This window comes from Rhinatrema bivittatum, chromosome 12 (genome assembly GCF_901001135.1).
Source record: "Rhinatrema bivittatum chromosome 12, aRhiBiv1.1, whole genome shotgun sequence".
Lineage (NCBI taxonomy): Eukaryota > Metazoa > Chordata > Amphibia > Gymnophiona > Rhinatrematidae > Rhinatrema > Rhinatrema bivittatum.
This window is the reverse complement of record NC_042626.1, coordinates 50,983,097-51,007,758: the sequence shown is the minus strand read 5'-3', so window position 1 is coordinate 51,007,758 and position 24,662 is coordinate 50,983,097. Positions and strand designations below refer to the sequence as shown.

General features: G+C 43.5%; 1 protein-coding gene across 8 annotated transcripts in view; it reads left to right on the top strand.

Moving 5' to 3' along the window:
- RETREG3 (reticulophagy regulator family member 3) overlaps positions 1-23,668 on the top strand; it is a 44,160-nt gene extending 20,492 nt beyond the window's left edge. For 5 of the 8 annotated variants that reach the window (XM_029573299.1, XM_029573298.1, XM_029573297.1 and 2 more), the window contains exons 3-10: positions 302-408; positions 1,390-1,420; positions 6,273-6,399; positions 17,380-17,464; positions 18,261-18,398; positions 19,373-19,452; positions 20,044-20,176; positions 21,020-23,668. In XM_029573299.1, coding sequence (XP_029429159.1) covers positions 302-408; positions 1,390-1,420; positions 6,273-6,399; positions 17,380-17,464; positions 18,261-18,398; positions 19,373-19,452; positions 20,044-20,176; positions 21,020-21,486 — 1,168 coding nt within the window. In that variant the 3' untranslated portion in view covers positions 21,487-23,668. The remainder of the gene's footprint in view (positions 1-301; positions 409-1,389; positions 1,421-6,272; positions 6,400-17,379; positions 17,465-18,260; positions 18,399-19,372; positions 19,453-20,043; positions 20,177-21,019) is intronic. The other 3 variants (XM_029573300.1, XM_029573302.1, XM_029573301.1) reach the window with 3 other exon arrangements.
- The last annotated feature ends 994 nt before the right edge of the window (positions 23,669-24,662 follow it).

Sequence of the window (24,662 nt, the reverse complement as noted above, 5' to 3'; positions counted from 1 at the left end):
AGCTTTCTTTTTGCTTGGATTCTGGCATGTAAGCTCTTGAAATAGGAGCATTGTTAGCTTGTGACTTATTGAATAATGCACATATGAATATGGTTAGTGACAGAAGTAGGAAAGTTGAAACATGAAGTACCGGTGTATAAAATATCCCAGCTGGAAAACTCTGCAGAGTGAAGCAGAACTTTTTTTTCTTTCTTTTCAAGTCCTAGTCCTGAAATGCCTGCCATACTGAATACAAGTGTTCAAAGCTGTTCCTTTTTAGTAAAGAGAGAGAATCCCTGTGACTGTCTGTTTTCTTTCCCAGGTTTTTTGCTCTGACATCTCTGAGGATGCTATTTTTGCTGGCATTCGGGCTAATTATAATTGTGTGCTGGGATCAGTGGAAGAACAAGATCTGGCCTGAGCTAAGAGGTGAGGATTTGTTCAATAACCAGAACTCTTGCATGCTACTTTGCAGATTTTCTCAAACTTTGTTCTTCATCCCTCCTCCCCACCCACTAAACAGGATGGGTTTTCAGGGATCTACCATAATTATTCATGAGAGAGTGGTGCATTCTTCTTATTTGGTTAACCTGAAAACCAGACTTGTGTTTGAGAGGTTCAAAGTCGGGAGCGCCTTTTTTTTTTTTTTGTAGGACTGTGTGTTACATGTCTTTATTTGCAGTTAGGGTGGGAGGGAGCTTTTATTCCCCCCCCCCCTCCCCCAAAATAATTCTTTGGGAATAAATTGAGGTTTGGGGTTTTGTATTTTTCCCCAACATTTCTACATAAGATCTCCTTTTGATGACCTTGTCAATGCATTTGAGGATTTTTAACTCGGTGATGTATGTTAAATGCATAACAACCCTTCTGAAAAAGGAGACAGAGAAAGTCTACTCAGACATAGAAGTGTATCCAAAATATTTAGTGCAAGATATAAACATGTACACCCTAGAGGAAAAGAAAGACAGGGGAAGTATGATGGAGACATATCTCAAAGGTTTCCATGCACAGGAAGTGAGCCTCTTTCAACAGAAAGGAAGCTTTAGAACAAGGGGGCAGACTCGGGCATAACCTTAAGAAATATTTCTTTACAGAGAGGGTGGTGGATGCATGGAATAGTCTCCCAGTGACTTCAAGAAAGCATGAGATAAATACAGGGTATCTCTGAATGAGAGATGAGAATTAGAAAGTTAAATTAATTGGGCAGATGGGCAGACTAGATGGGCCATATGATCTTTTTCTGCCAACATGTTTCTATTTTGTATGAAATTGTTTTGTTTTGTGTACCACTAACTTAAAACTGATGGCCAATATCTTTTCTTTAAGGTTCAGTTTAAAGTTTTTTTTCTCTTGTAAGTTGTACTGTGGTATTCTAAATCTTAATCAATGGTTTTTGGTTTCCCATTTTAGTAGCAAGGCCCAATGAATTGGACAATGAGAGGTAGGAAAAAAATTCATGTCAGTCTTTACTTTTAAGTGTGAAGCCTTCTGCGCTTTGTTTCTGTTTAATGCTTCATTGTCTGCTTATATTGAGCAAGTGAATTGGCAATTTTCTAGGAGTAATGTGAGAATCTAAAGAGGACAGAGGCTTGGGTGGCTTTGAAAAACATACAGGGAGCATTTCGGTCAATGTGAAGTTTCCACACTCACCACAGCACTCTGTAGTACTGCAGCCTAGTTGGGAACCTCAGGGTTTGAACCTCCAACATTCTGGCTCTACCTCATGGCCTCTTATCACTGAACTAAACGAGCAGCGTAAGAGTTCCCACCCCTCCCCCATCCACCATAACCTGGTTCATTCTGCCCTGCTTAGGAAAACCAGGCTTAGTTTAGAGAGTCCAAAGTCTTGAGATGGATATTTGCTTTGGATATTGGTATATACATATTAGGGAAGTTCATTGGGTGGGTTATAAAAATAGCTACTAGCATATTTGCAGGGATTTCATAAATAGAAATCATGTTTGACTGCCTTTAAGTGCAACTAAGCTCCACATTAATTGAGATTTAGAAAACTGTAAGCAGTTTTCCAACTTGTTACAAGGAAGGGAATCCAATGCTACCTGTACTGCAGTGGCTTTTTTTTAGAGCAGGGAATTACCGAAGCTCCCCTAAAATGTAGAAGTGCTAGTTAATGGTTAATAGTTTTAATGCAACACAAGATTTCCATTCAAGTGGAAGACAAATAATAATTAAAAAGAAAACAAAAAAACCCCCTGGGATTTCTTAGCATCCAGTCAGATGAATCCAGAGCAAGATGGAGACGAAGCAAACTGACGTCACAGTATATATACCCCTGCAGTGACATCAGCCCGCCAGTATTCTCAGTCTCCAGCAGATGGAGGACGTGCATCTCCCCACTGGGGATTGCTTCGATTTGAAAAGAAGTAAGGAAACTAATTAGCCCCGCTCTCCTGTGGTGATACCAAATAGTCCCTCCCTCAGTTGAGAATTCCTGAAGTGATTTCCATAGTCCCTCAGATGTGTGCCTTGATCTGGTAGCTGGTTTTCAGCCGGCATAAACTTAGCTGTTTAAACAGTTGAAAGGCAGTGGGTGCAGGAAGCTGAGCGCAGCGGTGATGGCACATGCCCTCTCCCCCCTGCAGCCAGAAACTGTCTCTATACTTAGAGAAGGAGGGTGTTTTGTGTAGGGCTTCCTCCTCCCCCCCCTAGTCTCTGTGCTTGGTGTGCTGTTTTGACATTCGTCCCGCTCTGTGGGAGGTCGAAGGACATGAGCAGCCTCTATAGGCTAGACCCTGCTCTGAGGCTTTTTTGCTGCACGACACGTGGTAGGCCTCAACAGCATTTCGCATGCTTTCTTTAAGCTGCCCTCTACAGGATTGTCAGTTTGGTGTGTGTGTGTGTCCAAGTCGGGCGACCATTTTTTTTGGATGCTTAGGAGACCTAGTATTTTGTGCATCCAAGTTAAGCGGTTCCTTAAGTGACTGTCCACTTACCTGAGCGCTTGTGTTGAGCTTTGCTGTGCGCTTAAAGTTTATTTTTTTGCGGCGCCTATCCTAGGGATGCCTAGAATGTTTGGATGCCTTTTAAAAAAAAAAAAAAAAAAAAAAAAAAAAAAAAAGCTAGATGCACGCCTCTGGTCGCTGATTAGCGAATCTGTGCCTTTCTCTTTGTACTGCCTATCATTTTCAGGCATTTCAGCCAGGAGTACCCCCTGACTTGTGCCAGCACTGTTTGTAGGCTCAGGGAGATTTATCTTCCTCTGATTCACTAGGCCTGTTTCTTCCCAGCCGGATGTTTGTTCTGGGTAAAGATTCAGGTGGGCGCCTGATATTGGACCTCCCCTAACTGATTTGTCAGCAGGGGATGGTGGCTCAGTGAGTGTACCTCCTGGTGGAATTTTCCAGGGATTGCAATCTTTTTTTTTTTTTTTTTTTTTTTGTTCAGGCGAAGTCCTCTGCTCTGTTTAATGTTCCCAGGGCAGACTTGCAAGTAGGAACCTTGCCTGGACCTGCTGTTAAGCGCTGGAGTCGTCCTATAGTGGGACTGTCCAGTGGCGATCCGGATGGCACAAATGATGCCGATCCTGACTGTAAGGATGATTAGGTTCCTTCTGGACTAGAACCTTATAGGATTTTGACGGTTGCTTCATAGAGATGAACTACCAGCTCTGTTTCCCAGACCTTGAAAATGCTCTGGGTTACTGGGGCAGATTCTGTATCTGAGCCAAAGAGAAATCCCATGTTGGTTTCCTTGCATGAAGCAGTAATGGAGGCCATTTTAAGAATTGATTGATCTTGAATGTTGGGCCCCAGAGGCTGGTTTCAAAGGGGGGTCGGATTTTGGAAGGTCTGTTCCCCTTGTAACCCAAAGTAGATGCACTTGTGTGTGCAGTCTCTGAATGGAACACTATTCCCATAAGAGTGGCATAGAAGGATTGAAACTAGCCTTAAGCAGGCATTTGCAGCAGTGGCAATGACTGTGTAAATAGCTTCTGGTTGTTCCCTGGTGGCTTGCTTCCATTTACGTCTCTCTCAAGAGGTTGCTGACTCTGGGGTGAATTCCAGGGCAGTTATGGAGCCAGCGGCCGCCTTCTTGGCAGATGCAGGCTGTGATTTGGTCTGACTTTAGCCAGAGTGGCCTCAGTAATAGCAGCCAGGCATCAGTTATATTTGAGAAACTGGTCAGCTGATGTGCCCTTCAAGACTAACCTAACTAAATTGCCCATTAAAGGCTTGCTCTTGTTTGGGAGACAGTTGGAGAAGCTGGCTAGTAAGTGGGGCGAATCACTGGTGGTTCGATTACTGGAGGATAAGAAGCAGACGCCACATACCTTTGGCATGAGAGGCTGAGTGTTTTTGACCCCTTGATCTGTCTGAGGATGTATCTAGAGTTCTTTTGGCTTCAAGAAAGGATTCCACTAGAAGGTCCTTTGGATTTAAGTGGAGGAGGTTTGCTTTGTGGTGTAAGCATAAGACCCTAGATAGTTTTATCCTTCAGCACATAAAGAGTGCTTGATTATCTTCTACATCTATCAGTCTGGTCTTAGTGCCAGTTGCACTAAGGTGGTCTTATCACCAGGCAGAAGGTAAACCCATCTCTGTACAACCTTTAGTTTTCCAATTTATGCAGGGCCTGCATCATCTGAAACCTCTCATTAAGCCTCCCACTGTGTTTTGGCACGTCAACGAGGTTCTGTCCCAGCTGATGGAAGCTCCTTTTGAGCCACTGACCTGGAAAGTAGTGTTTTTGGTGACAGTCACTCCTGCATACAGAGTCAGTGAGCTTCAGATTCTTCCAGCATTCTTTTCCAGGTCACATGTCCACCAAGGTGAACAAGCACTGCACAGTTTGGACTGCAAGAGAGCCTTGGAGCCCACCTGGAGAGGACTGAAGCCCGTAGAAAGTCCAACCAGCTACTTGTTTGTTTTTTGATACAACAATTATCCCACATGAAATTAATCCTTAACCATCAAAAAACAGAAATATTATTGAACAGGAAAAGCACCGTTGACAAATTTTCAATTTAAGACTAATTTTATGTAGATTGATTCAGTAACCCAAGTCAGAGGTCTAGGGTTCATCCTTGCTCATGAACTAAAATCTGAAATAAACCACAAAATTTAAAGACTGCTTTTACAAACTTCAAGTATTAAAATGGCTAAAACCACTATTAGAATGTAATGACTTCAGAACAATCTTGCAAACTTTAATTTTCTCCACAATTGACTACTGTAATTCTTTTACTTGGATTACCATCCATTTATATCAGACCCCTAATGCAGAATGCTACTGCAAGAGTCTTATGCAGCGGAAACAAAATCAATCACATTACTCAGACATTAATTAATTTACACTGGCTACCAATTAAATACCAAATTAATTACAAAGTCCTTTGCCTGATTCACAAATCAATATACCTTGATAACACAGAATAGCCTAATGCCCGGAAAGAAACTTAAGATCAGCTAACCAAAGGACTCTTATCAGTCCCTTCCATTAGATCTGCTCACTTATCAGAAGTCAGAAGTGAACTGAGGATGCAAAAAGATCTAAAGCCATTTAAAAACTTGGCTCTTTAAAAAGGCATGCGATAACTAAATTTTTAGCAGCTATGGCATGATTGCAATTGTATATTTTTGAGATTTTTTTTTTAGTTTACTTTTTATTCTTTGATTTTATTTTTTGAATTTAATTTTCATTTTATTAAATATTTTATATTGTATTTTAGGTTTATTATTGTTACTCTGTACACCATTAAGATTGTATTTATAGATTGACAGTATATAAAAGCAATAAATAAAATAAATTGATGCCAACAAACTAGGGATAGCCATTGCCAAATGGACTTTAGTTAGTTAGCAGATTGCAACTCCTTCTGTAGATGGGCTCAAATCTGGTGAGTCATGTCAAGGCTCACTCTCTGTCCAAGCCATGGCAGCATCAGTGTCTGACCTGTGATCAGTCCCCATGGAGTAGATCTGCCAGATGGCAATGTGGACTTCTGTTGGGACAGGGATGGCCCACGTGACAGTAGGTTTGGCCGGTCTGTCCTACAGAATTCGTTTGAGGTATAGAACCCAACTCTGTTCTCTCCTAGGGCGCATTGTGTTTTGTTTCAAGCAGATCCTGACAGGGGTATCTTATTTGGGGGGAGGGAGGTAATCTACCTATATCTGCGGATGCTTCGTTAGCCCTGTATGGAACTTCTGATTTATCCATAGGCCCAAATGGGGGGGGGGAGACATTTTTCAAGAAGGCCCTTACTTGAGGATTGCTCTGAAAGAGTGCTAAAGAAACAGCACATTAACTGTGTTTATTTCTTCTCTGTCTAGCTGGGGCTTCGTTCACCCTGGGCTCCTCAGTGTGCCAGAGCTGTGCCACCATATCTCTGAAGCCTATGTCAATGGAACCTCTTTTTTAAAGAACCTCTTGCTTTTCAAGCAGGACAATCCTGGCAAGGTAGAACTCTGGGCCTTAACATGTCTGAAAGAATTTTCATTTTCTTTGCTTAAACATGTATTTTCTGGTAACAGATGTCCTTATTTCTCTGTATACATGTCATATTACTGATAGTATAAAACAAAGTTTTATATATGATGTCCCCTGTTCCTGGTGGGAGGTGGTGGAGACAGGCCATGGTACGTGTACAAAAAAAAACATTTTCTCTGGGCTTGGCTGACAGATTTTGGAACAGCATTAAAGTGATCCATTTTCACGTTGTATCAGAGTAATTACAATATATTTGAGCTGGTAAAGTAAACAAATCTGAAATCCCAGAGCAGAAACCTACATGGATCTTATGGGGTTTTTTAAAGGTGACTTTATAACCATAATATAGATGCTTTTAAAGTACAGGCAGTAGTTGAACCACTTGAAAGTTATTCAGGGCTGGTAGAAAATATGTGGAATAAAATTCAGATGTCTGTGCATTTCTGCAAGGCACTGTCTGGGAATGAATCCACAGGGAGCAATGTACCATGTAAACAGTCCCAAACCTTTTTGTAAATATAAGACACATGTCATTTCAAAAATTATTGGGGTGATGCGCCGGAGAGGGCCTTGTCCTGAAACCTTGCATTTATTAGACTCCATGCTGGGACATGCCCTGACTGAGTCCTGCATTGGTCATGTTGGGGCAAGGCAAAAGGCAATTGAATTTTCATTCTCTAGTTCACACCTGCACTTATTGCAGACTTTCTCTGTGCTCTTTCCCCCTGTAGAAACTACCCAAGTCTTGTGCTTTTTTCATTCATTTCTACTGACTCCATTACATATGTACACTGGTTGAGGGAGACTGTAGCAGTTAACTATGGGTTAACTGTCATCTTGGTTTTTGGGCAATAAAGTGTTGACATATTTAAAAACAATTTAATGTAGTTTAATAGATGATTTTTACAAAGAGAGTTTGAATGTAGACCACCACTTTTTGCTAAAGGTCTAAGGAATATTTTTTTAATCCCTTATTCTTTTATTTATTTTTAACTTTTATATACCGAAGTTCCTGTATAGAATACATATCACACCGGTTTACATAAGAACTGAACTGTCGCCTAGGGCGAGTACAAAGAACATGAGATACAAATAACTTATGTTATAGTATGAACAAGAACCTAGCGCTAGGCATATACATGGTGGGAGAGTTACAACGGGGGTAAAGAGCCTAATACATATAAGAACGAAAAGCCAAAAGGTTCATAAATATAAAGGATACTTAAGGGCTTATTGGTGAGCAATAGGCTTAAAGGTCTATATACATTTTTTTTTCTTTTCTCAGACCTTCCTCTGATCTTTGCCCTTCTTGTCTCCCTTTCGGTTCCTCTTTCCTCATGTCTTCTTCCCCTCTGATCTTTTTTTTTTGTCTCTCAGATCCCATTTCCTCATTGCTATGTCTCTCTTTTCTCCCTCTGGTTCCTTTAACTCTCACCAAATTACCACAGATACAGGCAGCATGAGAGCAGCAAAAAGGTACCACTGATGGGCATGAAAATACTGGTGACCTAAAAAAAAAAAAAGTGGCTATTGGGCACCAGTGCTTCCCATATGATCATCTCAAACTGCCTACATTTGAACACTTATTTTTGGTGATCTTGGCTAGATAATCCTTGGTCAACAGAGCTTGTAGTCTCTTGTGTAAGTACAGCAGTGTGTCTATTTAATAGTGCTTCAGACATGGTCAGTTCTGATTCGGAGGAAGGGAGAAGGTTCTTCAGAATTTCAGCCGGTCGGGGCTTTGTTTTAGAAAGTCTGTCCCCTTCATCTAGTCAGACCGGTCTGGACACATGGCGTATGCCCTGCTTAAGCTCACTGACATAATCCCATATACGTTTTCGTTTTGATGAAGGTGAAAGTCTCGTACCCGTGCCGATCATAACCTTGGACCAGGGGCGTCTTGGATTAGGGCTTTAGATATTGCTGTGTGTGTTATAGAAACATAGAAATGACGGCAGAAGAAGACCAAACGGCCCATCCAGCCTGCCCAGCAAGCTTCACACATTTTTTTTCTCATACTTATCTGTTTCTCTTAGCTCTTTGGTTCTATTTCCCTTCCACCCCCACCATTAATGTAGAGAGCAGTGATTGAGCTGCATCCAAGTGAAATATCTAGCTTGATTAGTTAGGGGTAGTAACCGCCGCAATAAGCAAGCTACACCCATGCTTATTTGTTTTACCCAGACTATGATATTCAGCCCTTATTGGTTGTTTTTCTTCTCCCCTGCTGTTGAAGCAGAGAGCTATGCTGGAAATGCATTGAAAGTGAAGTATCAGGCTTATTTGGTTTGGGGTAGTAACCGCTGTAACAAGCCAGCTACTCCCCGCTTTGTGAGTGCGAATCCTTTTTTCTTCTCCCCTGCCGTTGAAGCAGGGAGCTATGCTGGATATGTGTGAAGTATCAGTTTTTCTTCTCCCCTGCCGTTGAAGCAGAGAGCTATGCTGGATATGCGTGAAGTATCAGTTTTTCTTCTTATGTTATAGTGTTGTTCCTTTCCCATTCTTGATGCTTCATGAGGGTGGTCCTCCCAAAAAAAAAAGTCTGGCTTGTAGGTTTTCTCTTATTGCCTTCCTGCCAGAGCCTGTGTTTTCGTTCACTTCCTAAAGCTTGGGGTGGGGGAACCCAAGAAGAAAGACTTGCTGTGACATCCGGTAAGCAGCGTTTGGAGCTACAGTGAGTAAAGAACTTCTTTTTTTTTTTTTTTTTTTTTTTTTTTTTTTTTTTTTAAAGCTCAGTGGCAGGATAGGAAGGGAGAGCTATGCCAGCTCCTCATGAGCATAGGAAGAAGCTCACACTCGACTTGGCAGATGAGGGAAGCCAGGTGATCTATCATCTGTCTAGAAATCAGGTTAGCACTCTAATTTGCACCAATTCTCCAAGGACAATTTTATTGGACAATGTGACAGCAGTGTTATATGTAAACCACCAAGGAGGGGCCAAAAGTTCAGTGTCAGCAAAAAGGGGTCCTCTTTTGACTTTGGGTAGAGAAGCACATAAGAGCCATTTTGGCCTTGCACATAAAGGAAATAGAGAATGCTCAAGCAGATTTTCTCAGCTGCAACACTCTGGCTCCTGGAGAATGGGAGCTGTCACAGAAGGTATTTGCTCAGATTGTGGCTTCATGGGGAAGCCAGTGATGAACCTGATGGCGGCCAGCAAGAATATAAAGGTTTTTCAGCAGAAGAAAGGAAAGAGGATCATCTGGTTTAGATGCCTTGATTCAGGCTTAGCCATTAAGAGGGTCTACTATATGTGCCCCCCCCCTCCCCCCCTTGGCCAGTTGTAGACAGGGTCTTGCAGAAGATCTTGAGGCATTGAGACTCATGATCCTGATTTGGCTGAGAACTCTTTGATATGAGGCTATAGTCAAGTTATTGGACAAACTCCTTGCTGTTACTTCAGAGCCAGGGTCTGCTGTCCTAGGGGCCAGTGGACACAAGGATTCTACTCAGTTTGGTCTTACAGCTTGGTCCTTTGTCTTATTTTAAAGTTGTGAATACTCATAGGTTCTAAGAAAAACTGTACTACTTTGGCATACATGAGGATCTGGTGAATTTCTTAGGATATGTACACTGCTAAGGAGCTAGAGAGTCTTTGGTTCCATGTATACTGCAGTCTTTGCAGGAAGGCTTGGATAAGGTTTGTCATTGAATTACCTAAAGGTATAGGTAGCGGCAATTGTGTGTTACAGAAGCTGTGTATTGGGTAGACCTTTATCCTCCCATCCAGATGTTTCATTTTCTTAGGGGAGTAAAACACATTAGGTCTCCAGTGAGGGAATCTGTTCTGTCTTGGAATTTGAATTTTGTTTTATCCTTCTTGGCAGGTTCTTCCTTTCAGCCTTTGAAGGAGGCTTCATTTAAACTCCTAAGGTCGTGTTCTTGGTGGCAATGTGTTCAGCCTGTCTAATTTTAAAATTACAAGTGCTTTCATGCAGTGAGCTTTTTTTTTCTCTAATGAAATGGTGAAGATTTGTATCTTCACCTTTTTATCTTAATCGGTTGGTGTGTGTTTTCCTCTTTCCTTAGCTAGTCATGAGGAGAGGAGTATGCTCAGCTTCATTATTTGAACATGAGGAGTATTCTTTTGAGATATTTAATAGTTTCAGTTAGTCGGATCATCTGTATGTTCTGTTCAGTGGACCTAAGAAGGGTGACTTGGCTTCAAAGGCTTTGTTGACATGCTGGATTAAGGAATAATTAGTGGCCTATATAAAGGTCTGCCAGCACCCAAGGGTTTGAGGGCACGTTTCACGAAAGCACAGGCAGCTTTTGTAAGCAGATCTCCAGTTGGTATCACCAATAGAAACTTGGTCTTCCTTGTGTTCATTTTCATTATCAGCTAGATGTTCAGGCCATAGAAGACGTTTCCTTTTGGTTCGGAGGTCTTGAACGGGGTTGGCCATACAAGAGGTAGCTTGGGTGCATCCCATGTGTCTGAATTGGTCTTGCTGGATAAAAAGGAAGGAGAAATGTGTTCTTACCTGATTTATTTCCTTTGAGTTCAACCAGACCAGGATACTCCCTATTCTGCCAAACATGTATTTTCAAATATCTCATGTTCTAGGAAGAATTACTCTTGTTCATATTGTGATAACAGGTACATTTTTAGTCTTTTACAGTTATGGAAGTTAAGGGCCTTTCCCACTGTTCTTTCTCTTCTTGATTGATTAGTTCCTGCTTGGAAGGCCCCATGATTGGGGTGGGGAGGGAGACTTCAGTATGTGTTTACTTATTACAGAAGATACTGGCAGGCCAAGTTCAGAAAAGGAACCTATATGGGATGACATCAGCAAGCCTTTTAGACTCTGTCTCCATCTGTTGGTTGGTGGGCATAATCTGTATGTCTGGATTCAAGGAAAGAAAATTATCAGGTAAGAGCAAATTTCTCCTTGTCCCTTGTTAAACTGCGAATCTCTCAATGTGCATCCATCAGTTCAATTCTTATCCCAGGACAAGCAGGATGCTAGTCCTCACATATGGGTGACGTCACTGACTGAGCCCTATCACGGAAAACTTTCTATCAAAGTTTCTAGAAACTTTTGAATGGCATCCTGAGCCCACTGAGCATGCCCAGCATGCCATGATCCCTCGAACCACAGGGGTCTCCCTTCAGTCTTCTTTTTTCTGCGCTGCTGTTAGCCTCGCGGAGAAGGAGCCCTGTGTGGTGAATATTCACTACAAAAATAGTTTCAGAAAATTCGGAAAAAATATCCCGCCATAGGGGTCTCCCTCTTTCCACCGTCGGTGAGTGATTTATTTTTTTCCGGTTGGTTCCGTTATCGTTAAACCTAGTCAGAAGGTCATCGACGGCTGTCCAGCCTTTGTTATGGCTACCGATTTTAAAAAGTGCCCAACTGCTCACACATTATGTCCATAACGGACCCACACATCGAGTGTGTACTCTTGTCTTGACGTGCCCGAGATGATGCCGAAAGGCAGACAAGCGCGCATGGAAAAGATGTTCCATCTTTTTCATCTTCAACTGATGCCGTCGATTTCGACACAATCGTCTCCGGCTGGAGCGATTAGAAAAGTCGTCCTGAAAACTAGACATCGCCCGGATGAAGCAGGTGATCGGCCTTCACCGACCCTCCCCCCTTCACGATCATCGATAAAGTCTACATCTACAATTGAAAAAGGCGTCTAACATCGATAGAAGCACAGACATAGACATCGGAGGCCTCAGTATCCGGAATTGGACCCGATAACCAGAGTTCCCTCGATTAATTATCGAACCAACGCCGAAGAAACCTCGGAAAGAGGAGTCTCTGAGGCCTTCGACTCCTAAGCGATCCCCACCGATACTGCTGCCGGGAACCGTACCTCCACAGGGACCTGTGGAGATACCGGTATTGCCTTCACTGCCTCCCCCCATAGCTGCTCTGACTTCACCAGCTATGAGGGCGGAACTGGATGGTTATATCCGCCAGGCAGTTCGAGCCACACTTTGAGACATGCCTTCGATGCCAGCACAGACGACAGTCCCACCCCTCAATACCAGTTACATCGCCGACATCGGTTCCACCCCGTCACCGGTGTCTATTCCAATACAGTCACAGTCCATCGCCGGTTCCGGTTCAACCACAGAGACCATTACCCTCACCGGCACCAATGCCGGTGCCGGATATGTCCTTCTTAGCGCAAATACTAACGAAGTTGGACACTCTCTCTCATTGGTGCCATTCCAGTGCAACCACCTGATGCTCCAATGCCAAGACCGATGGAAGAGGAGATAACAACAAAGGATGTACCGATGCCTGAGCCTATACTAGGTCCATCGGGAATCTCTCATCCAAGACCATCGTTTTCTCCACTGTTTCCATAGAGACAGTCGATGCCATCCTTTCCTCTTCCATCGACTCCTCCTCGTCCACATTCATCGGACACTTGGGATGATCCAGATACAGACTCTTCCTCAGAGAAAGTCCTCTCAGATCCTTCTCCTCTGGAGGAAAGAAAGAAATCCCCTCCAGAGGACCTCTCTTTCTCTACTTTCATTAAAGAGATGGTTGACACTATCCCTTTTCAGCTAGTATCCGAAGAAGATACTAGACAGAAAACACTGGAAGTATTGCAGTTTGTGGATCTATCTAAAGAAGTCCTAGCAATACCAGTTCACAAAGTTCTTGTGGACTTGCAACACAGGCTATGGGAACATCCCTGCACCATATCACCTGTAAATAAACGGACCGATGCTACCTTTCTGGTCCAGCATATTCCTGGCTTTCAGAAAACACAACTACCTCACCAATCGGTAGTAGTAGAGTCAACTCAAAAGCAGTCTAAAAGGATTAAACCTCATTCATCAAATCCTCCTGGAAAAGATCACAGGTTTTTGGACACCATCGGCAGGAAAATGTTCCAAGGGTCCATGTTAGTGTCCAGAATTGCGTCCTACCAACCATATGATGCAATATCGGCGTAATCTGTGGAAACAACTTCAGACGTTATCGGAATCTCTTCCCCCAACAATTTCAAGATTTCCTTTAACATCATCATTCATAAGGGCCTGGAAGCTGGGAAACATGAAGTTAGAGCAGCTTATGACAGCTTCGAAACTTCATCTAGAATGTCTGCCACAGACATTAGTGCTCGCAGATGGGCCTGGCTCAAGGCCTCCGACCTGAGACCAGAGATGCAGGAGAAGCTTGCTGATCTACCTTGTGCAGGAGATAATATCTTTGGAGATTAGGTACGTGAAGCAGTCTCTCTCAGCTGAAGGAACATTCGGAAACATTACGTCAACGTTCCTCTGTTCCACCAGAATCCCAACCATCCACATGTAGACTTACAAGGAAGGATTCAAAAAGGCCATATTACAGACCACGGAGATACTATCCTCCTGCTGCCCATGGAAGGTCATCAAGGCCAGCACAAAGATTGCAGACCCGACAACCAAGAGCACCTAGAGCTCAACCCCCACAGCATACAGGCCCAGCTTCGGGATTTTGAAAACTCACCAGAGAACAGAAGCCTGCCTACCAATCCGACCCCAAATTTCCCAGTAGGTGGTTGGATCACTTTCTTCCATCACAATTGTTCACACATCACTACAGACCAGTGGGTACTCTTAACATCTCAAGGTTACCATCTGGACTTTCTAACTGTACCAAACAATACTCCACCCACCTAGTCTTGGACAGTGAAAAATCAATCCACACTCTTACAAAAAGAATTATCCACCCTTCTGAGAGCCAGGGCCATGGAACCAGTTCCCCGACCTCAGCAGGGCAGAGGATCTACTCTCATTTATTTCCTCATTCCAAAGAAAACAGGAGGCCTATGTCCCATATTGGACCTACAAAAGGAAAAATTCAGGATGGTATCATTGGGCACCATGTTACCTCTACTTCAAAAAGTAGATTGGCTCTGTTCTCTGGATCTTCAAGACGCTTACGCTCATATTCCAATATTCCCTCCTCATCGCAAGTAGCTGCGATTCCTAGTGGGACGTCAACATTTCCAGTACAGGGTGCTACCATTCGGTCTTGCCTCAGCACCTCGAGTGTTCAAAAAGTGCCTGGCAGCGGCAGCAGCCCACTTGCACAAGGAAGGCGTACACGTTTTTCCTTATCTGGACAAATGGCTCATCAGAAGCCAAACAAGACAAGGAGCTCTCAATTCTTTCAAGCTCACGATAAATCTACTTCATTCGTTGGGATCCCTAATCAACTACCAGAAATCCCATTTCATTCCATCTCACCTGTTACAATTCATCAGAGCAGAATTAAACACCATAACGTCAAGAGCTTTCCTTCCAAAAGACCGTGCACAGACACTCGCCTTGTTAACAGACTCTCTATGCACACAGACACATGTGACAGCCCATCAATGTTTCACTCTTCTGGGTCACAAGGCCTCCACATTTCATGTCACTCCTATGGCCAAATTAGCCATGAAGGTCACTCAATTGACACTGAGAGTACAGTGGATACAAGCCATTCAACCACTGTCATCTCCAGTTCAAATAACTCAACTACGTTCCTCACTCCTCTGGACGAACATGAACAATTTGCTTACAGGCCTACCTTTCCAACAACCAATTTTGCAAGTAACATTAACTTCAGAAGCATCCACCTTAGGGTGGGGAGCACACATTGGACATCTCCAAACCCAGGGTACTTGGACAAAACTCAAAGCCACATTTCAGATAAATTTTCTAGAGCTTCGAGCTACACGTTATGCACTGCATACATTCAAGGACTGCTTTTCACACAAGACTATCCTGATACAGACAGACAACACAGTAGCCATGTGGTACATAAACAAGGCGGTATGGGCTCGTATCTCCTTTGTCAAGAAGCAGCACAAATTTAGGACTGGGCCCTAACGCACTCAATGTTTCTGTGGGCCAGGCATTCACAACGTAGTGGCGGACCGCCTCAGTCGCCAATTCCAACCTGTCGAATGGTCCCTGGATCCCTTAGTAGCGACCAGGATATTTAAACGTTGGGGTCAACCAACAGTAGACCTCTTTGCATCAGCACTGAATCACAAAGTGGACAACATTTGCTCCCTGTACAAGCAGAGAAACCAGTTACCCAGAGACGCCTTTGCTCGCCACTGGAATTCAGGCCTTCTATACGCGTATCCTCAGATACCGCTAATAACCAAGACTCTAGTGAAGCTGCAACAGGACAAAGGGTCCATGATACTCATAGCCCCATATTGGCCTCGACAAGTATGGTTTCCCATACTCCTCGATCTGTCCATCAGGGAACCAATTTGCCTGGGCACAGCACCCACTCTCATAACTCAGGATCAGGGCAGGTTGCGTCATCCCAACCTTCAATCCCTATCCCTCACAGCATGTATGTTGAAAGATTGATCCTGCAACCTCTCAATCTTTCTTCTGTCTCTCGAGTGCTTGTAGCTTCACGCAAACCTTCCACATGAAAAAACTATCGTTCTAAGTGGAAAAGATTTACCATGTGGTGTACACAAGAGGGTATTGACCCTTTTTCCTGCCCCACACAATCTTTATTAGACTATCTGTGGCACCTCTCACTCTGGTCTCCAGACCTCATCCGTAAGAATACACTTGAGTGCAATCTCAGCTTATCATAATACCGTCGGGGATGCACCGATATCTATACAACCCTTTGTTAGTAGGTTTATGAGAGGTTTAATTCAACTTAAACCTCCACACCGTCCACCGGTCACAGAATGGGACCTTAATGTAGTATTAACGAGGCTCATGCGTTCCCCTTTTGAACCCATGGATTCCTGCGATGTTAAATTTCTCACTTGGGAGACTATCTTTTTAATAGCCATTACATCTGCTAGAAGGGTTAGTGAGTTACAAGCACTTGTCACATACTCACCCTATACAAAATTCCTTCATGATCGAGTGGTACTCCGTACACACCCAAATTTTCTTCCCAAGGTAGTTACGGAATTCTACTTAAATCAATCCATAGTCTTGCCTACTTTCTTCCCAAAACTGCGCACTCACCAAGGAGAGAGGGCTTTACACACCTTGGACTGTAAACATGTGCTTGCATTTTACTTAGATCGCACTGCAGCCCATAGGAAATCCACCCAGCTCTTTGTTTCTTTTGATAAAAACAAACTGGGGAAAGCAGTGGGCAAACAAACTTTCTATCTGGCTTGCAGATTGTATAGCTTTATGCTATGAAAAAGCAGGCCTTCCTCTCCAAGGGCAAGTAAAGGCGCACTCAGTAAGAGCAATGTCAACCTCCATAGCACACTATCGTTCTGTGCCAATAGCTGACATATATATGTAAAGCCGCAACATGGAGTTCTCTTCACACCTTTGCGGCTCATTACTGCCTGGACAAGGAAGGAAGACAGGATTCAGCCTACAGACAATCTGTCTTAAAGAACTTGTTTCCAGTATGATCCCAACTCCTTCCGCATCCAACCTTTCGTGATTTCAGGCTTCCTCATTTTTCCCAACAGTACACCAGTTGTTGTGCCTGTTGCACAAGTTGTACGCTGTTGGTCCAATACAATGATGACTCAGCCTGTAGCTTGCTAATCACCCATATGTGAGGACTGCATCCTGCTTGTCCTGGGATAAAACAAAATTGCTTACCTTGTAATAGGTGTTATCCCAGGACAGCAGGATGTAGTCCTCACAAAACCCACCCACCACCCCGCGGAGTTGGGTCCGACATGTTTTATTATTTTATTTTTCGCTCACGCTTACTGCTACAAACTAGACTGAGGGGAGACCCCTGTGGCTCGAGGGATCATGGCATGCTGGGCATGCTCAGGATGCCAGTCAAAAATTTCTAGAAACTTTGACAGTTTTCCGTGATAGGGCTCCGTCAGTGACGTCACACATATAATGTGAAGACTACAATCCTGCTGTCCTGGGATAACACCTATTACAAGATAAGCAATTTTGCTTTTTCAAAGCTACTGCTAATCATTTAATCATGACCATTTGGATTCACGACACTTTTTTCTCTCTACTGTCAGTTTTGCATTTTAGTCTGCGGTATGCTGACTTTCTTGGCTGTACTGGGCAATTACGTTCCTGGCATTCTGTTGTCGTACCTTCTGTGTAAGTACATAAATGAGTCAGCTTGTTATGCTTACAAATGATATCCTGACTGGCATGTGGCCCTCATCTCTGCCCACCTCTGCATCAGGGACAGAGATCTGCCTGCATGGGACAGTTCATGAGTGAGATCAATAACTTCAGTTTCACCATTCTAGGCGTTATGTATACTGGGGGGGGGGGGGTTTAACTGGTAGAGCCAGCTGGTCTCAATGAAAATGTAAAGCCATACAAACAAAATTTAAGCAATATTTTTCAGTAACTTCCAATTGCATCCCTTTATAAAAATGATTAAAACTGGAAGTTAAAATCTTTTAAAATTTTAAGCTAGTCACACTTCGGATGTATAAGTATTTTAATTTAAAGGAAAGGGCTTCTGTATTGGTAGTAGGGATAAAATGTTGGCATTAGTCAGGCATTATTTCATCATGGGAAATGTCCTATCTACAGAATATTTGCCTGCACTATTTAGCAGATGATTGCCTGAACAACATTCCCTGTTTAGGTATGATGTGTACATACATGGCATTGTGAAAGATATAACAAGGTACCTTTCCCTGAGAGCTTACAGTCCTAAGTTTCACTACAGGGAGAGGTTAAGTGAGTGGCATGTTTCAAGAAGGAGCAAGTTCCCCAGGTGTGAGTCAGTGAGAGCAAGTTGAGAGGTGCAGAGAGAGACCCAGTGAATATTGAAGGCTGAGAAAGCAGGTCAGGATTACCTCTTGTCCTATATAAATACTTATTGATTGGAACATGGGTATGGTACAAGGAAGTAGCTAACTGCAGTGTTTTCTATCAGTGCTATTTGCCCTACTGTGGCCTCTGGCATTGTATCACAGGCTGGGAGAACGGATTTACAAGAAGATGGAGCCGGCCCTGCAGAGGCTGGATTTCAGCGTCCAAGGATACATGATGTCAAAACAGAAAGAGGGGCAAAGTAAGTGTCAAAAGCAAAATATAACAAAAGTACGACTCATTGCTTTTATGTGGCTGGAGCTGTCGGCCAATGGAATGGGTCTGTTGCCCTCGCCCTCTCATTTGAGTACTCTTCATGCAAAATGGAACATTGTAGTTGGACAAGAGGAACAGGACATAAAATTTGGTTGGTAATTGCTACTGAATACTTGCTTTATGGTATATTAATGGTTCTCTGTGAGTTGCTTCTTTGTGGTGTCTGTTTTTAAAAATGCCTGCACAATCCACTCATTAGTTAGTATGTGTGTGCGTGTGTTTTGTTTTTGGGGGGGGGGGGTTTAAGTTAGCATAAAATATTTAAGCAGTTGTGTTTAATCCAGAAACTCTCGGAAGATATATTTACAGTAAGATTAGTGTTTCCTGTTTTTCAGAGTGTGGGATCTGAGAACTGAATGTCCTTGCATGCTATCAGTGTACTGATAAGTTATGTATGCCATATTGTCTTCTTGTATGAGTTATAATGCCATTCAGATTTGTTTTCCCTTTCTGTTGTCTGAATGTTTTTCAAAATATCTTGGATTTAACAAAGACAGGATGTGAAGTGACTTCTCTTCCACGGTTTGGATGCTATCTTCCAAGTCCAAGAAGTGTTACTCAGCTGCTGATGTGATGGAACACAGTAATGCCAATAAACCTTACTGTTGCTGCTGCTAGATTTAGGGACAAAGTGGTGGGGGCCTAGTAGAGCATTGAACTGTCATTCAGGAGAGAGCCTGGGTTGTGAAGTCACTTCTGCCACTAACTGTTTGACACGGGGCAAGTCCTTTTCTCTCCCTAGGCCTCTCTTCTGATCTTGGCTGTGCCACTGAGTCTTTGTGTATGTTTTATTAATAATTTTCTAATCTGAGAAGCATTTTTTCTACCTGCTTTTGCGTGCAGTACTGGGAAGGTTTCTGTGCCTAACATTTTATATTATGATTTTTCTGTTGGATGCAGTGCGATACAGAGTGCTTTCTCACGAACCTGCTGATGATGGGAGTGATAGCGAAGAAGAACTTGCTGCGTTCTGTCCCAAGGTATCGGGAAACCTGAAAGACTTCCCAAACCAGTATTTTGCCCACCACCTCCCCCACTATTTATAAGCAAAATAAACTGTGATCATTTGTGGCCCAAGAGGTCAGGATGCAGTTAGCTTACAACTATTCTTAAGGTTGCCCTTTTGATTAACCATTCAATGTTGCTGTAAAGATAGGTCTGGGTTCATGCCTTTTCGCCCCTATTTCCCAGGAACCATGCATGCTCTTTGAGCAGGATAAGCGGCAACAACTGGAGCTGGAGGCAAAATCCAGCCTCCCACTTGGGAATGTAGGAAATGAACCATTAGTCTTTTTGGCCTGGCCCAGTCCTGCTGATTCGTAGATGATCCTTATCCAATATTAAGCTCCTCCAAGTATTATACAGCAGAAGCTAAATTTAGGGTCTTAACTCCATTCTGCCTTCATAATCAAGGAACACTGTCAACATCTGTGCAGGACCCAGATTCTGAAAGGTACGAAGAAATGTACCCTGTAAAATTCTAAGGATGTTATATGCCAGGAAGACACTTATTAAAGATAGACCTGAGCAGTCAGTCTCTGGAAAAGTGAGTTTTCTTATTCCCTTTCCAGCTGGATGATTCGCTTGTTGCTAAGGAATTGACTATCTCTGACTCTGAGCATTCTGATGCCGAGGCATCTTACACGGAAAATGGCACGTTCAACCTCTCTAGGGGGCAGACGCCCCTGACTGAGGGGTCTGAAGGTAAGAAAAGCAGGCTTTCACTAGTGAGACCAGTCAGTCCTAGAAACACATCAGTTTGGCAGCAAAGTGCCTTCTCAGTAAAACGAAAGCTTACAATGTTTTTCTTCTCTCTTCTGTGACATCACTTAGCCCAGCAGTATCCCCTTAGAATTCTGGTACTGTTCATGGCCTCTTTCCATGTATTTCTCTTGCCTTTTTAAAATGAAGGAATTAAAAAGAAACTAAGGAAATGTCAGATTTCATCATTCGTTCTGCACTTTTGTGACTTAAAATACAATAATAAACAAATGGAAAAATAACATTTAGAAAATACAACCGCTCACATGATGTTGGTCCTAGGCAGTAGGAGCACACACTTTTAGATGTTTTACCATCTTTTCTCAGCAGAGTGTGAATTCATTGGTTGCTGAAATGAATGGATGGGATAGGGACATAGACTGTGAAGTCTCTTACCCAGGCAGGCAAAATCATTCCCTTTCCATCCCACCAATAATGCCTGTCAGAGTTTTATAATTTGGAGTGTTATAATGCCTCTCTTGCACACAAAATCAAGCTGCTTTATAATGTTTCAGAGAAATGCCAGGGTGCATGGCTTAGAAGCCTGTTTCTAGTACTCAAACTGCATGAAAGCTTTCATATGGATAGGCAGGAAGGGATAGTAGCAAGAGAAGGAACCATTACCCAGTTGCATTTGGTTGAGCTGATAGAGAAGTCGACTTGAGTGAAATAATACAGTCGGCGGAAATGTATTTGAACTTTTAATTCTCTTTCTACTTTGATCTTAGTCTTTGAAAAAAACCTACTCTGTACAAACTGAACGGACTTGTTTTATTTACCCTTTAGATCTTGATCGCCACAGTGATCCTGAAGAATCTTTTGCAAGGGACCTTCCCGACTTTCCTTCTATCAATCCAGATCTGACTGGAATGGATGATGAGGATGACACCAGTATCGGGATCCCCAGCTCCGTGTACCACCTGCAGAGAGCACGGGACTCTAACCTATACGACGAGCAAGAAGCAATTGATTCTGATCTGGCACTGGGCGGATTACCAGCTGTGCAGAATTTCACTGATAACTTAGCCGGTTTGGTTACCAGGGGAATGATCCAGTTGGCCCTCTCAGGAAATAGCCAGCTGGCCCCTGCATACAGTGCTGATCCCCAAAGACTAGTGAGAACATATCACAGCAACTCTGACTCTGATTTGGACACTGATGCGGAAGGGGATGATTTTGAACTATTGGACCAGTCTGAACTTAATCAAATAGATCCCAGCACCTCACGTGGTCGTCATTCAGCAAATATTTAAACTTTTCTGGTTTTCTGTGAGACACAGGAGCAGATGTGGTAAGCATATTCCCCATAGACGTAAATTGGAAAAATCTTAGTATCTATTCTGTAGTGAAGTAGGGGATGGGAAGGGCTTTTAGAAGCACCACTGTAAAAATAAATCTTTATTGGGTTTTGTTGATTGCCTAAAGCCGAAGCCACTAGGTTATGTACAAACCAATACATTCACAGTTCAATGTAAAACAAAATTTCTTATCAGCTTTATCATGTCTATTTTATCAAAACATAAATTACAGTGCATAAGCAAATGTGAATAGTATAGTCTTTAAGTTCTGTTTTAAATGCCATCAGGCACTCCTTGCAATGCATGCAATCAGGTGAAGAGCTCCAAAGTGTGGGGGCTGCTATAGAAAAGGAACAATCTCAAGTATCTGAAAGATGTGCCTGTCTCACAGAAGGGACGTCCAACAGATGCCTCTGGGATGAAGGCAATGCTCAGGAGGGCTGATATGTTCTAAGCAATGAATTAGCCCAAGGAGAGGAGTCTGACTTAATCAGTTTGTGGACTACTGTCCACATTTTAAACTGAATAGGATATCCTACTGTAAGCCAATGGGAGTAATGTGATGTCGACTTCTACCAGCAATTCCGTGTGCAGCTGAGTTGCAAAAGTTGCAGTGGTCTCAAGGAGCAATCAGGAAAGCCAAGATAGATGGCATTGCGGTTGAATTGTCTCCTCTGGGACTATGTTCATGGACCTTGATGTCTGACTCTGTGTAATCTTTGGCTTACATCTGGAAAAATAATCTCCCTCCCATTCTAGACAGGACCTTCAGCCCTCTTCATATTTGTTTACTTCTTAGTTGTCTAAAAATTCAGTACATTTGATGGATCTACATTTGACTAAAGATTTTTCAACTAGGGCTCTTGAGTGCAAGATTTCTTCTACGCTTGCTTCCAGCAGCGATAGTGATTACTAAATGGCCCAGTTGAGGTTTGCCCACTTTAGGCAGATGGGTATGTAAAATCCCCGATCCAACCCCACTGATTCAGACTAATCGTTAATGGCATGGGATATCAGAATAAAATTGTAGGTGGGAGGAGGATTGTGTGTGCGTGGGGCAGGGCGCGTTCATGCTTATGCAGATGTTAGGGTGGGGGTGGGGGATGTGCCCGACTTTGCCTTCCAAGTCACCTCCCCTAACATTTTCAATCTTGGCGTGATCCTTCATTGGCTCCTTCGGGTATGTTTCCCTGTCTGTCTGTGGCCCAAACTGCTGGAAGAATGAGGGAGACTTTAGAATGGGATGCTGGTCGCTGATCTGCAGGACGCCTTTTTGAGGCCTTCTGCTCTGAACTCCCTGTATCTGAATGAAGGGTACAGCTCTGATGTGCCCCTCCTCCAGCATGATTCCTCTGTCCTGGTAGCAGTTACATCCTGCTCTATTTAACGCTGGCTCCTCCCAAAGCTTGAGCTAGAAGTAGATTTTTGGTCTCCCTTTCTCGTGTCTCTCTTCCTGTGAGGTCCCACTCTAGAACAACCTAAAGCTGATGGTGTACCTTCTCTGTCCCTTCTAGCTTAACCTGGTTCACAGCCTTCCTCTGGAGCAACCTGTTTGTTCAGCTGCTGGATTTAGTCTCATATCTACTTTATGATAAGCCTTTATCCTCAACAACCCTCATATGGTCTGTGACTGGGCATTCAGTACAGGAACATCAGAACACCATTACTGGCTCTTGTCTGCCTTGGAGCTTCTTGATTGGGGGGAGATCCTTCATTCATATATATATATATATAGGTTAAGCTAGAAGGGACAGAGAAGGTACACCATCAGCTTTAGGTTGTTCTAGAGTGGGACCTCACAGGAAAAGAGACACGAGAAAGGGAGACCAAAAATCTACTTCTAGCTCAAGCAAGTTATATATATATATATATTTTATTTTTTTTTGCAATACTAATTAAAATCAAAGGGGCATATGAGCAAGTACATCCCAAGGCACAGTAATGGGGACAAACCAGCACAGAGATTTATTAGCCGCCACAAAAAAAAAAATTTTTTTTCTTAAAGATTTGTTGAACTCTGAATTCTGTGTTGTATAACTGTACCACCTATAAGTTACATGAATGATCCCAGTGTAACATGTAGTGTTATACTATATGATTATTATAATCAGCTGATTAAAGCCACCCTGTAGCAGCAGCTATGTTAAGCACAGCAATATTTGGAAGAAGCAGTGGCTGAGTAGGGCGGGCTCGGGCAGGGACATGTAGACCTGCTGCTGAAAGATAGGCTTGTCATCCTCCATGGTGATGTTCAGGAGGGGTCAATGGCATCAGCCAGCAGTTCAACTTTCATCTCGTGGTCCAGGGCCTGGGCAATGTTGATCATGCCACCCTGCAGGTCCACGGGGAGAACGACGGTGGGGTCCAGCAGGGAGAATTGCATGTCAGAAAGGCCCAGCCTGGTCTGTCAGTGGCACTGAGCCATAGCATAGCCATACCAGGGGTGGGTGGCCCTGGACACAGTAGCATATTATTATGTGGGCTGCACGAAGACAAGTGCCTTATCGTTAAGGTCAGCAATGCATGTTAGGAGGGATGGTGAGCTTGTGTCTGTGACCACCAGCCTCAGCTTGTACCGGTCCTGCACCTCTTGGTCCAGAGGCCCTGCTATTCAGGGGAAGGAAAGGCCAGTCTTGGCTGGAAGATGCAGGTACTGCCCATTACCCTGCAGGATGATGGAGAGTAGCTGCTTCAGCTTGCAGTCAGCATCTGATACAGCGACCCGTATCTCATACTCACTGGTGCGAGTGTCCTCAGACACGTGTGATGCACACGCGCACACACACACACACACACACACACACACACACACACACACACACACACACACACACACGTCAACCAGGAGAAGTGCAGCTATGGACTGTTATCAATCACGTCTAGCTACGGATGGAGAGCCTCGCTGGTCTTGCCTGGCATGTCATACTGACATCATTCCCGATCCTGTTTGGGGCAAGGGGGAGTGAGTTTCCGAGCGGGTTGAGTGGTCCCCTGGTGGGCTAGCCCCGCTTTAGGTTCAGTAGGCACACCGTGTGGTAGGCCGTGGCAGTACCATCTTGCACGTGTTTTTGTGCATCTTGTATTGCCCACCATGGAGCATTGGTATGCGCACATCTTTAGACACAGAACTT